General features: G+C 36.2%; 1 protein-coding gene across 2 annotated transcripts in view; it reads right to left on the bottom strand.

Annotated features, from left to right (window-relative positions):
- LOC105560356 (semaphorin-1A-like) overlaps window positions 1-17,509 on the bottom strand; it is a 219,804-nt gene that overhangs the window by 81,609 nt on the left and 120,686 nt on the right. For both annotated transcript variants that reach the window (XM_012009413.1, XM_012009414.1), the window contains exons 3-4: window positions 11,476-11,572; window positions 10,149-10,200 (exon numbers count right to left, since the gene is read on the bottom strand). In XM_012009413.1, coding sequence (XP_011864803.1) covers window positions 10,149-10,200; window positions 11,476-11,572 — 149 coding nt within the window. The remainder of the gene's footprint in view (window positions 1-10,148; window positions 10,201-11,475; window positions 11,573-17,509) is intronic.

Raw genomic sequence — 17,509 nt, 5'->3', positions numbered from 1 at the left:
GCGCAAAGAACAAGGAAAGGCGTGGCGGAATTATGCCTCATGCAAGATGATACGTTTCGAATCGAAACACGCACTAGCACCGACATTTAACATTGTTCCTCGCTATGAATCGTCAAACAATGGCTGTTCCGTGTGCGTATTACAAACCTTGAAATGTGCTCGTGATACACATGTCGATAGGGCTCCCCTCTTCGTGGACAGGATGCGTATGGTATCATTAGTTGCATTTTTAACAATACTGACGTTCGTGCCATGATACGCATTTATTAAATATTTACTACCTCGCGGAATTGGACTAACGTATCACCATACTTTTATTAGCAAGACTTTTGTAGCATTTCTTACATATTTGTTCGTTGATCATCATAAAATATATCTATTTTCTAAAAAGAATGTTAAGAGACAATTTAGTTTTGCAATTACGAGTAATTTAAAAAATGCAAAAAAACCTTTTCAAAAATATTTGCAAATAACATTTTTTACATTTATCCGCTTTGATTACAGATCTTATTTTGATACATTTTAAGGATTAATTCGAAAGATACTCGGCGATGAAAATGAAAAACTATGCGGATTTTAAATTATCTATACATAATTACGTTATATGCGGAAAAAGTTTGCTGTTAAACAGTTTGTCGTGGAGGAAGTCAACTGTTAAATCTTTCAAATGTCTCGAGTGCAAGCTCAAACTTACGGTGTCTTACGGATTACAAAACTAATTTAGTCGTTGTGCTAATAAAAGTGTCCCAGAAGTGTGCGAGAGGTGGACCTTACACTTTTAAAAACTTAAACGGTTTTATATGAAACGGGAAATGTTCCGACTTACAGTTTGTTACCGACGTGACGGTAACTCACCGTCGCGAAAGTTGTAACTTTTAAATTTTATGAAACAGCCATTAGCTGCAGTAAGCGCCACAGGTGGAACGGATCATTTTAATTCCGTTAAAATTCTTCCGTTGCAGGACCGAACGACACTCAATGCAAATTGTAATTCTACCTATTCCTCGAGCATTTTTCATTAGATTAGTACAAAGGACTCGCCGTTTTTCTATTAAGCTTTGTCTTGGATAAAGTTACTGATTTGAGTTATTTAAGAAGTGGATTGGAAAACTTCTTGCTAAATGGAAAAAGTGTATTGAAGGCAATGGTTTTCTCTTCTGATTAAGAAAGATTACTTCGAAACTGCGTGATTCTGTTTTCAACTCTATTCGACAAATACGATAAACCTTTTGCACCAAGCAAATGTTTCCGCATGATACGTTTCAGAGTTTCTCAACTCGTTTTTTCGTTCAGGAAACTCTTCTGAGTTCTATTTACTCCTGTAGCTTGTGTGTGCCCACTCGTCGCTATTAGTTGGGAAAAAGGAAGTTTGGGTGGCCCGCTCAGAAATTTACTGTAACTCACTAATGTGTTTCGGCCCTTTATGTGACTCCCTCTTAGAAATATGACGTACGGCTCCCCGAAAAGTTACATGACCATCCCAACTTTTTGTGCGCGTCCAAATTTCTTTCTGTCATTAAAAAGCGACGCGATGCAACGCTTCTATTTAAACATGTATGTTCAAAATATAGAAATTGTAGGAATCGATAGTTACATTTATCTACAATATTCAATCAAAATTTTGATTAATCAGTGCTCTTGGATTAGCAAGAAACTTCCTATTGTCAATAAGTAAAACGTGCCAAACAGTTCATATCGTCTTTTATTACCTACTCTTTTGCTTTTTATGTATTTTAGTGTTTGGTCTTTAAGTAACTCATTTTATATTTTAATTCGATTAGTCGTTGAAGCAGTGTGGCAAGATTGCCTTTCAGTGATAATGTCTTCGCTTTATATTTCCCGAAAGTCAATATTTTATAGTGAATTACCGTTTCACTGACCGCACGAGGGGCTATCTAGCTTTTTACCATGAAGCAACCGTAGAATTTATAGATACGTAAAGAGCAAGAAAGAACTATGCGGCGAAGACGAATTTCTTGCCCCGCCGATTCCCAAGTAGTTACAGCGTGTATGCGCGCGGCGAATTTAATGACCGACAATACGAATAACGTTGGCAAATTGCGACGGTTACCTAACGAACAAAAAGCCGCCCAATTAATAGTCGCAGCGCTGCTACCCGCCGACGTAATAGTTACTTTGATTAATTTGAATAACGTCGATATCACTGGGGAGGAACAATTAGCGCGGGTCGCGTACAATTCCGACGATGGTCGACAACTTCTTAATTGTGCATCAGGTTAAATTTGTTTTATGTAAACGTCACTCAACGTCACCCTCTGCAATATATGTAGCGCCTCGGACTTGTCACGCTTTCATTCAACTGTGGATGTGTTTACAAGTCAATTTTATTCTACACGAGGATATCGAGGCACGACTTTCGAGATAAACGATCGAGAGAAAACTTTTCGCAAACTATATTTTCCGAGTTATTAACATATAGTAAGGTCTCGTTCTTCGGGCGGTTTCAAACAGTTTTTACTTTAATCAAATTTAATTTCAAATTAATGAAATATCTAATATCAGAGATTAAAAAGTTATACGGGAGATGACGCATTAAATTTTTATGATGAAGAAAAATTGATCTGAAATTGGTAAAAGGAAAAAATCACAGTTGATAGGAAGTCCAGTTAAGTCCGGAATCTATATAAAACTACCATCCGCAGAAAATCGTAAAATGAAGAAAGTTTTAAACTTTCAGAACTTTATTTCAAAATGTTAATAAATTTTGTTTCGAGTATCGCGGTGCTTGTAAATGTACAATTCCCTAAATAATATAATAAGATCAAATATAATTCGTATAATAACGTACACGCATTGTAACATAGTGCGATTTTATTCTTTTCACATGTAGATTTTAATGCTGTAACCACGCTAGTTTTAAACAACACTTTTAAAACATCAGTGGTTTCATATCTCATGTAATAAAACGTTTTACAAAATAATTAAGCAAACGTAATTATAATTAATTTTCCGAAAGTATACTCTTGTAATTCTTTACTGTTTACCAAAATAATATATTTGTATAAGTAATTTCTTAAAAGTTTTCACATCTATTTCGAAATTAATTAAAAGAAAAGAAATGAAAATGTTGTTTGCATATTAATTTTAATAAAATAAAAAAGGACCAGTATAAAAATACTGCATATAAAAAATGAATTATTTTTATCATAATACAATTACGAGGAAGTAGTTTAATTAGTTGGCGTTTACACGCTCTTAATGATGAAAGTAATCTGTTATAAAAGAAGGTTTTGAGATCAACACTACGAGCAGCAAATCATTATAAATCATTGCACAATTTCAGAGTTATATAAAAGAGGAAAAAGTAGCACGGTTAATCCATTAACAGTCGACATTTCATTTCTCAAGCAGAATTTCATCACGAATAAAAAAATTTTAGCAATAAATAATTCTCTTTTGAAACTTGAAAAGTGAAGGCTATTATTTAGATGTATGTACCGTATAATATCGCAGTAAGAGTTATTATTCAGTGACCTTGGTACCAATTCGGAAAGTTGGAAAAATGCAAAATTGATTACGGCCTAAGTCCTAAAATTCTTTGTGTCGTGATTACGGCTCTTAATGGGTTAACGGTGTATTCCCCGCGGATGCAAGCGCATCCCAGCCGCTTCTTACGGTATCCGGGCGCATTTTTTATCAGCGGCCATCAAGAGCCGCCAGACGGTACGCTGGACGTACGGGGAAGCAAGTCGGGCCGGCCAGACCCGCGGGTTCGACATTGCAATTCGAGCGGGACGATTTGTCGCAGGTCGAAATGCGCACGGATGCTTCGAGCGAGCGAACGACCGGCCCGCTACGCATCTGTCTGTCTCCACTTTCTTCCTACTGCCTCTCCGTACGTCCGCCTCGCCACTGTAGTGGGACGTGCACGTAGGATATGCCCGTGTGCGGGCATAAAGTACACACGGTCGAGAAGCGTGTAGAAGGTAGAGCGGCAAGTTTTTACGCGACCATCCCCGAGTGAATGACCGGTCAGAGCCGCCTCTCACTCTCAGCACTTCGGATCTACTCTGCGCCGCTGCCTCTCTCACTCTAGTCGATTACGAGAGAAGCGGCGTGAGATACATAAAGAGACAGAAACAGTGGAAGACAGAGAGAAGAGGAGAAAAGAAAGAGAAGGGGGAGAGAGAGAGACTGCAGTTGGTCGACTTTGCAACGTGGCGCGAGCTGCATTAGGCTGCACATACCAAAAACAGTTTGCGCTAATGGCAGAAACGCTTAACCCTCAGAATACATGGCAGCACAATGATGAATACGTGAAAGTTAAAATGACCAAAAAACGTTATCTCGAGAAATAAAAAAAGACAGTGCAGGAACGATAGTTTTATATTTGTCTTATCCAGGAGGAAGGAAATTTAATTGAATGATATAAAGAACATCAAATAAACGCTTTTCACAATCTCATAAATCTCGTGTGTGTGTGTGTGTGTGCGTGTGTTCAGTCCGAGATAATTAAATAACTACAGATTCGTGCGTCAGAGAGGTCCATTTAATTTATCTTGATAAGAAAAAGCAAGTTATTATTACACTATTTATTATTTATATTTTGCCGGAATATTATCGTAGCCATTCAGAAATTGATATTTTATTAGAATTATTATGATAATTAGAACCGCCTTTCCCACTTTCTAATTTATGTAGACAATTAATGAATGCAATGAATATTAATTGTGAAGGATTATTACACAAGTAGAGAAATTCTAAATTTATGACTGAAAGATATTATCATAATTACAACTTTTTTTTTGCAAAATTATATATTATATAAGTGTCAATGGACAATAGTGTCATCGATGTGTCAACAGGATATTTTCTATATTCAGACGCCAAGTACCCGTTATTCAAGTTCATACTCGGGTAACCGAAGTCACGAGTTCGATTTAATCGATTTTCGATATATTTGACATCGTCACGCTCCGTGGTTCCTGAGGTCATTTTACGTTGATATGTTACATTGTTGGCATGGTAAGCTCATATAAATAATCAACGCGTACCTAAATTGATTTACTGTGCGTAATAGCGAGAATGACCGCGCGGTGCTTGGGTATTTCCTCGGATACCCGAATAACCGGATATGAACAATACTGGTATATATGTATATATATTACATAAGCTGCATATACACGGGAATTATTGTGTGCATGTGTGCGTCATGGTGAGTTATGGCCTTATTAAACTAAAAAAAAATTAATCGGTTTAATTTAGTTCGATTCTATCATTATACATATATGTATACTAACGTTATCACAACCAACATTTTATTGTCAAAAGAAATGTATTCTTTTAGTTATCTTTAAGAATATCGCATTTTATTATGCTTTATGTTTTATATAATAACATTATTTACAAGGGATTGCGAATATTTAGCTTAATTATGGAATGGCCGGTTTGCATGTGAAATATCTTTTCGGTGATCACAAATTCTATATTTTATCAAACATTTAATTAATAACGATCGTAATTGATTAAGAGAAAATAACAACTTTTTCTTTGATATCTAATCACACAGCCCCAAATTAAAATATTACTATCGAGGGTTGATATCAGAAAGCCTTGGTATTTTGTATTATCGACATATCATGCATGTTCCATGTGAACAAAAAGTTTCCGAATGTTTTTGAAATTTTTTTTAGGTAAAACTGCATGCGCGATTATACAAGAACAAGCGCAACGGTATCCATTTCGATGTGCCTGAAAAAGATCGTGCAAATAGCGAGAATTTCCAAAACGTTTATTGTTTTGTCGCGGACGTTTTTTAACGTGACGCATAAATACTAGAATCACGCGGAAGAACCATTTTTGCGGAGAAATAAAATGTCAGCGGAAACATTATAGCCGCTTTCATAGAAATATGCTAAATAACATAGCTCGGGTGTTATTACACATACTGCTCTGCATAGTTTATTTCACAACATTATTTTCATATAATGTCTTCATTATCTTTCTTTGTCATATATTATAATATTTTTATTCTCCTACCCTGCGCGGTAATACAAGAAAAATTATTTAAGAGCTTTTAACTCTCAGAAGTACTAACATTGTTAATACTTTTTAATCAATTGGATATACAATTTTCTTTCAAGTACAAAATTCAAATAAATAGATTTATGAAGCTTTAAGTATGCAACTTGTGCAAAATATATTTTCGCTCTAAATTTTGTTTTTTATTGTTATCAATATATGTATGTAACTATCAGATGAAAATTATAGGTAGAGGACAATTCCCTATTGTGAGATAAGCTCCTAATATGAGATGCCTAAAAATGTCTGTTTTTTCATTCAAGACAGCTATTCAATCGAATCGTTGACAAAATGTCAACCGTAGGCTTTTAGTTATTCACACGTAAGAAAAATTATACAGATACAAAACCTCTAGATACAAATGTACTTTTATAACATTTTTCCTTAGATATGTTATTTCAATTTTTACTAGTATTGGTGCTCGCGTTTACAGCCGAACGATTCAATAGATATTCGGTTATTCCGACTCACAATTGCAGCCGTTGCAATTTCGCTTCAAATCGTTCGCACTAATACATCGAAATTTTCATCCACAATAATAGTAGCAAAGAATACGAAAAATGTGCGCGTTTCCGCGACCTGCGTTATCGGTTCATCTCAATTCTTTCAATTTTCTCCCTTTTCGTTTGAGTATCGATCCCCATCTGCATTTACGTGACTATCCTTATAAAAAAAATATATAACACTCATTTTCTTATACTGCAAAACTCAGTGCGCATACGCAGCGCGTTCACAGGATTGCGTATAAATAAATCGGCGCATCTATCGCGAATAAGACGTCATATTGATTCGAGGAGCGAAGCCGCGTCGGAAGCATTAGCTACCGGACATAAATTATGCACTATCAGTGGAGCCGATAAGTATTAGTTTAGTTTGAAATTTGTTAGCCGAGTCAGGCATTCGGGATACGGCTATCACGAGCGGGGAAAAAAAAGTACGGTGAAGTTAGATGAATCATGAATAAATTTACGCTCTGAACCTTTATTCCGAAATGATCCAAGTTTCTTTATAGTATACACTTCCATCGCTACGCATTAATACCAAAACTTTTATCGCGGTAGAACATAAATTATAGATACACGTAAATTAGGCGTGCCAACCCTTTTGCCCGAAATTTATAGTTCGCAATATTAAATATCGTCGGCGAAACGAATTGCTCGCCGTAGAATCTATCTGTTGACGAGGTACTTTTCTTACGTCACTTCGCAACGTGAGAAAATAATTCCTATTTTCGCGCGTTCGTCCAATCAACGCTGATCATTAAAGTGTTATTCGCTTACGACAATTTGGTAGAAATTAATTTTTCATCACACACATTATTCACAACAATTACCGGTCTATTTAATTAACGTTCAGGACAACAACCTTTATGACAAATTGTTTCAAAATAAGGATTGGAAATAGAACATCAACGATAAATCATCGTTGTAAATTTTTTTCCTTTCAATCAGGCAACGATAAGTGTGTTGTGACAAGACGTCGGATTCATCGAGCGTCTCGTCAGTCGAGTATACAAATTTTGCAAAAGTCGCGTCTTCGGCACAAGGAAAGCTCTCTTTGAAAGAGATCGAATCTTCTATTATCTCATCTTATCGTAGGCGGAAATAACACTCGTTCGTTCGAGCTGGCGCAGCACTCAAGCGACTAAACTTGCGACGCCAGCCGGGAGCGGCTGCAGACTCAATTAGCTCCGCGGAAAACTTTCATGGAGGGATTACGATGTCAACAACGTCTTTCTTGCGCGAATGACGTTCCGCGCGTCGGGCAAAATTGTTGTTTATCGAAATGGCAGTCTTCCAAGCGCGGCGTGCCGTCACGCTTTTGAAATCACGTCAAATGCTTGGCTATTTAACTCCAGCTTACTATATTCTGCCATAAGTCTATATCTTTATTTCAATTTTCATTATTCAGCTTTTGAAAACCAACTAGTTCTCGAACATATCAAAGCTTAAGACATTATTATGAAATAGATAAAAAATTGCAAAAATTTTGTTAAACATTGGCGATAAATCCATAGTCGCCACAAAAAGCCGCTGTGCTTCGTGGCGGACGTTCTGTATAAAAGCACAATAATAGATGCTGATAAGGGAAGCTAATTGACTAAAAATTAGATGAGACGATTTAGTGGGTTGTTTAGTACAATCGATGTATAATTGCAATATAAAAGTACAACGAAAGGGCCGGTCCCGTTTTATGTTAAAAAAAAAGATTGCAGCTTCGATAACCGCGATATTATACGGCATCGAACAACTTATCGTGCTATACTAGTCCGTATCGTTTATTATTAATCCTGAATATTGGCTCTGCCAAGAGCGTGTATGCAAATCAAAAGTGCAGATATCAATTTAACGCATGCCAAACTCGAAATGTTCAATAATAAGCAAGATTCTAGGGCAACTTACTACGTAAGAATGATGATTATTTCCAAATAGCGAGCGGTGATTAAAATCATAATTTAATTAGCAATTACGATAAAGCGCTCAGCCGTAATGGAGAGCGCGCATTTATTCATCCCGACTCCTTTCTTGATATTGGCGCAGTTATGCGTAACTATAATTTAATATTCTCTAATTGATTTTTAATTACGCACGATTGATTAACATATTGCGCATGTAGACAATACTGATACGAGGATATATCGTACATTCCGAGTATATCTTGTTATGATATGCAAATTTCTCTCATAACAATTTAATGTTGAATTTTACGTTCCCTTTTCAATTTACAGTAAATTGGTTTGCCGATGTAATGCTCGATATATCATTATCTTTTATTCAAATTTTTTACGCTCGCGATAAACGTAAACGAAGCTGTCAGCATTTCTATACTGAAAATATGCGCAAATGAATGCGAATGGAAAGAGTAGATTCAACGGTATCGTTCACATTTTCGCGGAGGTATCTCACATAAATCACAATTCGTCTGATTTCATTTATCGATATCACGTTATCGTAAATTGACAATTAATCTATTTGTTTCTATAAACACATTTATGCCATCTATATATGCGCATGTACTTTTAGAGAGAAAATTTATTTGGGAGAAAAAATTTGTCCCTTTCTCTATCTTTCTCTCTTTCATTCGCAAATAATTTATTGCGAAAATATTAATACCATTATTTCTCGAATTATACAGGAGATAAATTTTGGTACGGCCTGCAAAGAGATAATTTCCCACGAAAAAAGAAAGTCACAAATAAGCATCAATCTTCGTGATTGACTCTGTATAGCGTTTGAGAAATATAATTTTCATTATAAAATAGCGTGCATCTATTTATTTATATAATGCAAAAATAATCACTGGATAAAAAAATTTCGTTTTAGAAAGTGTATTCTAAGAAATAATCTTCCATTTACTCGCCATGAGAATCAAATCGGCTTCGTTTATCTCCGGCGAAAGATTATTGGAGAAAAAAAGACGATAATTTAACCGAAAAGGTTTTTTTCTCGAAAAGTAGCTAAACTGCATCGACCCGATATCGCGATATTGGCGAAGTTTCACAGCCTCTTTCCCGCTAGCTTCCATTACGGCTAAATCCTTCAAATCGGAATCGATCGTAGCGGTCGGTCGCGATACGGCGCGAGCCTTAAGGGCAAGCCGGAGCACGGTGACTTTTACGATTCTATTCTAGGCGGGGGCGTTATTGGCCGAGAGGCTGTTTCAGATCGATCTCCTCTCTCGCTGCGTTACGCCGCGCCGTCTCGGAAAGCCGCCACCAAGATTCTCCGTCGTTCGCGCTAACCCCCTTCTACTTTCTGCGGGTTCACCTGAGTGCCAATTTCTCGTAGTTTCGCGAGCTACCGAGATCAATATCGCTTTTGTGACTTCTGACCTGCTATCTTGAGAAGCACTCCGTACATATGTACATACATACGGTAGTTCCGTGGAACTAATTGGTGCGATAATCGCGGGGATTCGCGTAACGGTAAATCGTTGGCAACTTTTTCAATTTTATAGAAGGTACCGATGATTTTCGAAATAACCCCAGAGGAAAGTGAATGAAAGAGACGCGCGGCCGTTCTAAATCTCTCCATCTCCTCCAATTTAAATCATTCTCTGTCGAGCTCTGCAGATATTGGAAACGGTTATATTAGCGTTGTACTCACCTGGTCGGCGATCTCCGTTAGGTCGTGCAGACTTATGTTGTAAATGGCGTTCCTGCAAAACGAAACGGGAGCGTTAAATCCTGCCCATAAATCGTCCCTGTAATCTCTGCGCTTCGTGCGTCTCCGTGTCGACAACTCGGATTGAAGCGCGAATAAGCATCGGCAATTATGAGTGAAACAGCAAGAGTGACGCACAAAGAACGCGATATATTTAAAAGATAAATTGTGGGCTTTCCTTCGACGAATGTAAAAACTGTTTTCGGGTGACTTTTAAATTTTGCATGTGCGGGAGGAATGGAAGCACGGGAGATAAATCAAGCGGAAAAACTGCAAAGACAAAATTGGAACCGTAAAAAGATCCATGCTATGTATCTCGGGTGTAATTGATTTTACGACTCAGGAACGTTGCGCGGACTGTCGGCGGAGAGCACGACCGGGAAAAAATTAAATTATTTTTTGATCCGTATCAAATTTCCATTAGCCAATGTATTTGTATCAGATTCCGCAAAGAGATACGCTATTGATCCCCAGCCCATCGCTTTAGCAGCGTAACTGGAGCAGCTTGATAAAATAATATTAAATAGAAAAGTGTTTTTTTTTCGTACGTCTACGTGCGCAATTAAAATGGCGAAACGCCGCTCTTTGAAATACGAAATAAAATTTTGAATGCGAACTATCTTTCCCTTTGTGTCTCCTATCGATTCAATCGCTTGCGGATAACAAGATGTCTCAAACCCACTTTCCCTCTACGAGTTCTTTGACCAATTTGAAACAGACTTTTTTTTTAACGAGAAGGTCAAGAGAACGATATAGCATATCTAAATTATAAGCAACTAAAAATGAAGGTCTTTTTTTCAAAAGGAAACGTTAAAAGTAATAAAATGACATTCTGCATTTAACGTCGAGTAATCTTCAACGAAATTTTACTTGGAGACTTATTCAACGAGATGAATAATACAGAAAATTAAAAGGCCGGTAAAAAACAGTATTATCCCATTAAAGCTTCATTAAATTCAAACTGAAGGTTGTGCAAGAATTCATAGTCGGAGAGCGGTCTGGTTCAACTCGGTATGCCGCATGCTGTCTCTCGCCTTTGAATACAAATGAATAGTGCACGTTGCGCGTAAACCGCATCTCTGTTTGCTACTAATACGCGTGATGCTGCGTCACCCGCTGCTGATGCGTAATCGAATGAATGACTCGGCCCGCCGGCCACTTGGGGCTCGTGGCACCAATGAGCGGAGTCTAGCCGATGACTATCTCATTTATGTAAGCCCCTACGAGCGGCACGAGGGGACGACGAAGAATCGAATCACGTAACAATTACCTGGCACCAATCAGGATAGAGGTTGTCGCACGTTCTAGAAGCTTGAAGTGCTCCACGTGGCTTTCATTGCCCAGAAACCGCTGGCCAATCACCTCACCTGTAACAAACAGAGACATTTCGTTAGATCTTCGTAACAGAGAAATAATTGAAAAAAATTGTCAGAAAGATATGATATTCTTATATCTTCAAAATCATGATAACTTAACACGTAATTCACGGTTGTGATAAGCATTAGAGAAAAAAATTGACTAAACTATACATATAGTATGTTTCCTTATTTAAAATTGGTTGTGACTTATCTATGTAATGTAAACAAATATCTAACAGATGTGAATTAATAACGAGCAATGTTTTCCGTATGAGTATCGATTTCCAATAAAGTATTTACAGAAAAGATGTTCTCGTTGAACCGATCAATCACGCATCTGAATCATAATGCACGTCGGACTTGGCACATCAGGCTACGATCTTCCTATTACGTTCGCGATTAAACCACTCGTGTACACATTATTCGCACATGTATAACTTTACATACGCACATTTATATCAGTGATATGCGGATTATGCCGAAACTGTCGAGCTACATTTCGTAGACCTCTAGGTCAATTAAAATAATCTTTTTGTCTCATCAAATTCGTCATTCTCGTAGATTCTTATCAGCGTCAGACGTAACTCATTGTTGAAAATTGCAAGCCTGTTAAAATAATTCCATTCAGAATCGAGAATAAAGTTGAAGCTTCACTATTTGCATCTTTAAGCTTTATTTTCAGAGAAACTTGATTCTCGATCGCTTAAGCTAAAAAGCTACTCTAGCGTCTTTTTTTAATCCCTTTGTTCAGGTCGACTCCAAACTAATCAAATGATCCGGTAGAGTAGATAAAAGGTGGCTGAATAAGTCCGGGACACTCCGTGGAATCTACGACGGTATCTGCAGCGGGAACGTGATATAACGACAACGCATCGGCTGCATCTCGTCGACAGAAGAACTTGTTACGATAAGCGAAGGGGGTTAGAGATGAAGAGAGAGAGAGAGAGAGAATGTGTAGCAAGTGTATGCAGAGAAGATATCCAGGAAGCATGTGTAAAAGACTGAAAGGTAGAGCGTCTCTTAGCCTTTAGTCGACGATAAAGCGCCGCGCCTACTTTGTGGTAGCAGCAGCGGCGGCTCTTCACTCGATTCTCCACCCCCGTCTCTTTATCTCCCCCCCCCCCCCACTTTCTATCTCATTGCAGACTACCATCGACACTCCACACCGTTTCACGACCCTTTCTTCCTACGACCACCGTATCCGAACCCCTTCACGCACAGTCGACAGAGCGTTTCTTCCCCTACATATTCCGCGTTATGTTTTTTCACTTACGTATGCGACCGCATCACGGTATGTGCCGGGAACAGGGAAGATAAGAAGGACAAGAGAGTAGGAGCGCTCTACGAACTTTTGTGTATCGATATGATTTCAATGATTCTGCAAGAGTAAAAATTCTTTACAAAATCCTCTTCACGATTTTCTATTTAGAATTCCAGAGACATAAATCTTTGTGAATAAATTATCATGCAGTTTTTTCACCGACTGTTAGTACAGTTGTAATTGTCATCAAGTAAAAAAGATTAACTAAAATTACATTCTCTCTAAAACGTTATCGTACTTATGAAATTTTATTTTCGCAAGAAAATAAGTTATATACATAACTAAATAAATACGTATATACATATTCGCGATTTATTAATTTCTTATTGTTCTTTTTAATTAATTCATGGCGACAAAATATCTTTTTTGCAAAATGCAACCAGCAGACGTTAGAAATTAGCATAATGAAAATTCGATATGCATGAAACGCAAAATGTAATGGTATGTATTCATGAATGAGAAAGATGAAAGAGGTGGGATTCAAATGGCATTCGGAATCGCCATAGCAAAGGCTTAAAGTCCGTATCATCGAGTACGTGAGATCGCGTGGATGAGTTTTCCGATACGTTAATCGGGTCGGATAGCATTCTCGTTCGACACTGATCTGCTCTCTATATTCGTAAGAGCGGAAGCAGACTGTCGTTGAGATCTATAAGAGCTTAAGAATAATCCTACTTGCAATGCATATGACTGTCACCAGTAGAAGAAATAGCTATTTTTTTGCATAGCTTGGCACAATGCGTTTCACTTTACAATAGTAATAAAAAAAAATCACGAACAGTAAGCAGAGAAATTCCTCGAGTTCCAATCGGCTTTCTGCAACTCGATGGCTTAGCAGAATTTTCAGTCCTTTTAATAGTAGATCCCATGCCACGTTTCAGATCAAATTTATTGTTTTCGAAGGAAACAGATTTATATGTGCAGAAAAACGTCATCTTTCAATGAAAAATTACTTTACTCGTATTTTATGTGAGTATACTTGGATGTCGTCATCGCAATATATGTATAATATATCAAAAATTGTCTTTTCTAATGACACCTCTCTATAAATTAAATATTATTATATATTTATGTTGATGTTTATAATGCAAGGAAGATTAAATTTAGCAGCTAAATAGTGTTATAAAAATATACAATTATAATACGAAAAAGATATACTTATTTTTTTCTTATATTTCATTATTTATACATATGTACTTCTTGACTCTTCATTACAAACAAATTTTAATCTCACTTTTAATCTTCAAAATACAAATATATTTATTCTTTCATAGTAATATTTATATTAAAAATTACATTTGTATTATATACTACTCTTGCCTGACTTGCCACAACGGTTTACAAACAATTTTGTTTATTACTTTTTTCATTCCTGACGAAATTAACAAATAAATGATCTCATAATTCAGTCAAGAAACTTTTCAATATTCAACATTATTTTGCATTATTAATTCGCATGAATATCGTTACACTGATGAAACAAGAGTACTTTCTCTACTTGTGTTTGGTAGATTTTAAAGCGCGCTAACTCGCGTTACTTTTTCGTTTTTAGCGGTCAATTTGTATTAATTCCAATAGGATGCATTTTATGAATCAATTTTTCACAGAAATGCAGTACATATAAAGTATTTATACGCGCATATATGAAACAGTGAGTGGATTTATATTTGATTGAATTTTAGAGCGATCAGTCAACCAATAATTTCTTTGGAGTTCATTGAATTCAAAAGATTCTTTATTTCTTTTATCAAGAAGATAATTCTTGTATCATTAGAGATTTGTATTCAAAGGAGCGATCTCAGAACCGAGGAATCCAAATGGCTTTGTCAATCACAAACTGCGGCGTAGATAAGCAATTAACGACAAACGTTCGTAATAATTGTTGGTATACGCAAATATCATTCGGTTCATTTATACCCAAAAGATATTTGAATCTAGTTCACAATAATATATATATATATATACATATATATATACTTATTGTAAATTAGAGAAGAATCTGTAGTTTATTTCAGATTTCTAACAGGAATTTTCCATTCCTGTAAAATTCTGTTAAATCATTTATTGGAAATAGGTCTAGTATAAATAAACTTATTGAAAATGAAATATCTTTAAAGTTCAGAAAGATTAAATATCAAGAGATAATTTCATCGTGAACTAAATTCAAATATGGGTACAAATGAACTAAGTGATATTTGCGTATAGCATCAAATACGTCAGGCTTTTAATTCCTAAATTAACAATAAAGAATCTATAAACAATATATACAGCTTACATTAGTTTATACTTAAAATTTGTAATTTTTATAATTTATATGCATACATTCTTATATTTTTTTCTTTGGAAAAATAACGAAATGTAAATTAATTTTGTCTATAATTTAAGATAATCGATCTTATATGTATATATTTTCTCGTGTGTGTACGTTATGGTAGTAAAATCATCGAGTTTGATTTTACAACTAAATATGTGTATTACTTTACACTATATTTGATTAAAATCAGTGGACAATCACTATGAATGTTTGTCGTCAACTGTTTATTTACGCCGGGGTTTGTGGTTGACAAAGCCATCCGGATTTCTCGGTTCTAAGATTACTCCGTTGAATACAATTCTCTGAAGGTGATAAGACACAATATAATCCTACCCATCATTCAACCCTGATTATTATCAAGTAAAATCCAAGAAAGCATTCTAAACTCATTTGCAAGACGAACATATTTTCCTCCATGACGGTATACGTTACTTTAATTTCGACAGCGTTGTTCTTTACGTTCTCGCGATGCATATGGATGCACTTCCAAGCTACGATTGCACTTTGCCTACTACATACATATGCATAGATGTATGTACACGTATTGTAATTATGGTTTATAGCGGAGGGTGAGTTTGGCACGCGCCAGCTCTTACAACGTAATTTCTTATTCCCGAGCATCGTCACCGCCTCTCATCGGCACGCGACTGATGCAGATAAGGATCGATCCTCAAAAATATACAAGGTGTCCTAGGATCACCGGAAGCACTTTCAACTACTCGTAAATCAACTGTGCAAATCCTTAAAGACATATTACAATTCTTTCAACCTTGCTGTGAACCGATAGTGAGAGCTAACTTATATACGTAGTATATTTATACAGATCACGAAAATGAATTATATATAACAATCTTAACTTTCAATTGAATATTCAAAGTTCTCTCGGAAGTTTAAAATTTCACTATTTCATGATACAAATTTAGAATCAACCTTTCCTCATCGAATATGTCGAAAATAGTCAAGACCTATTTTCCAGTTCTCTCGATAATTATTGAAAAATTATAGATTCCTTGGGAAAAGTTAGTACGATTTATATGGTCAGTAGCACAGTTTGTTAGTTTTGCAACACCCTATGTACCGTGTACAGATAGTATGAAGACCCGACCGTGGCATGGATAAACGAAATTGACTCCTCGACGAGTCGAGTCGTTTTCGAAACGTATATTGATATCGGCTCGCGGCTTACGAATCTCGGCCCGCATTGACTCGAATCAATTTCCTTGGCTGGTCGATGCTTATCGACAACTCTGCTTCCTCTATCAATGTTTGGTCGGTGATCGATCGGGCTACGTTCCGATTTCGTTTAATTTTCATCACGTGACAGTGGATCCCTCTCTCTCTCTCTCTCCCTGTTGCTAAAAGCAGGACACGCGATCGCAAGACTTCGATTTACGACTCACTGTCAAGCGACTTTAAATCGGTAATTAAAATCAGTGACCGGCAATCGATCATTAAACAAAGCCAAATCTAAAAGACAATGTCTTCTGTGCAATATCCTTCGTACTTTTCAGATAAAAGAATATAGTGTTGCATTCTCAATTTACTATAAGTTAATACAAAATGTGAGCCAGAAAACATAATACAATCAAAAAGATAATTTCTCTAGAAATAAATAAAAATGACTGTCTTTTATGAAATAAAATACTCATCGATATTCCAATAGTCCCGTAATTTTGGATATATCACTTAAAATGAGTGCGACGATGTAAACCCGAACACATTATTCGTGAATTATTCTTGTATTATTCAAGATTAAAAAGAAACGCAAGGATATTGGTTTTCCAATTCTCAACTGTCTGGTAAAAATAAAAACTACCTTGGTAGTACAGTTAAAGATCGAGACATGCGTGCAAATGGAAACACAAATGCAATAGGACAGTCGTGAGTCGATTCCAATTGTTAGACACGAGGTCGGTCTGTTACGAACACGATTCTACGACGTGCATCGTTACTTCTAACATTGTACGAAAAGTTTCGTTCGTTCAGTTACTTTGGTTACTTTCTACTTTCACGTTTCTCCGTTTCTTTCTCTTCCTCCTTTTTCTCGTTCAAGCTACTTGCTTTCCACGAAAACGATGTTTCAAATTTGCAAAATAAATAATTTGCGCTTCGTTATTATCATTCGAGAGCACGGCCAAACTTATATATTTTGTATTCATACGTATTTAATATAAATATTATTCTGTTCAATATATACGCATAATATGCATAAATAATGCATATGCATATACATGTATAAGTTATAACATATAAACGTAAATGTATTTTTTAGAAAATTTGGCAATTTTTGTAATGGTAGCGAAAATTTTAC

Source organism: Vollenhovia emeryi, unplaced genomic scaffold, assembly GCF_000949405.1.
Source record: "Vollenhovia emeryi isolate VEMERY1.0 unplaced genomic scaffold, V.emery_V1.0 DF939232.1, whole genome shotgun sequence".
Lineage (NCBI taxonomy): Eukaryota > Metazoa > Arthropoda > Insecta > Hymenoptera > Formicidae > Vollenhovia > Vollenhovia emeryi.
The sequence above is the reverse complement of the archived record's forward strand: the minus strand, read 5'-3'. Positions and strand labels throughout refer to the sequence as shown.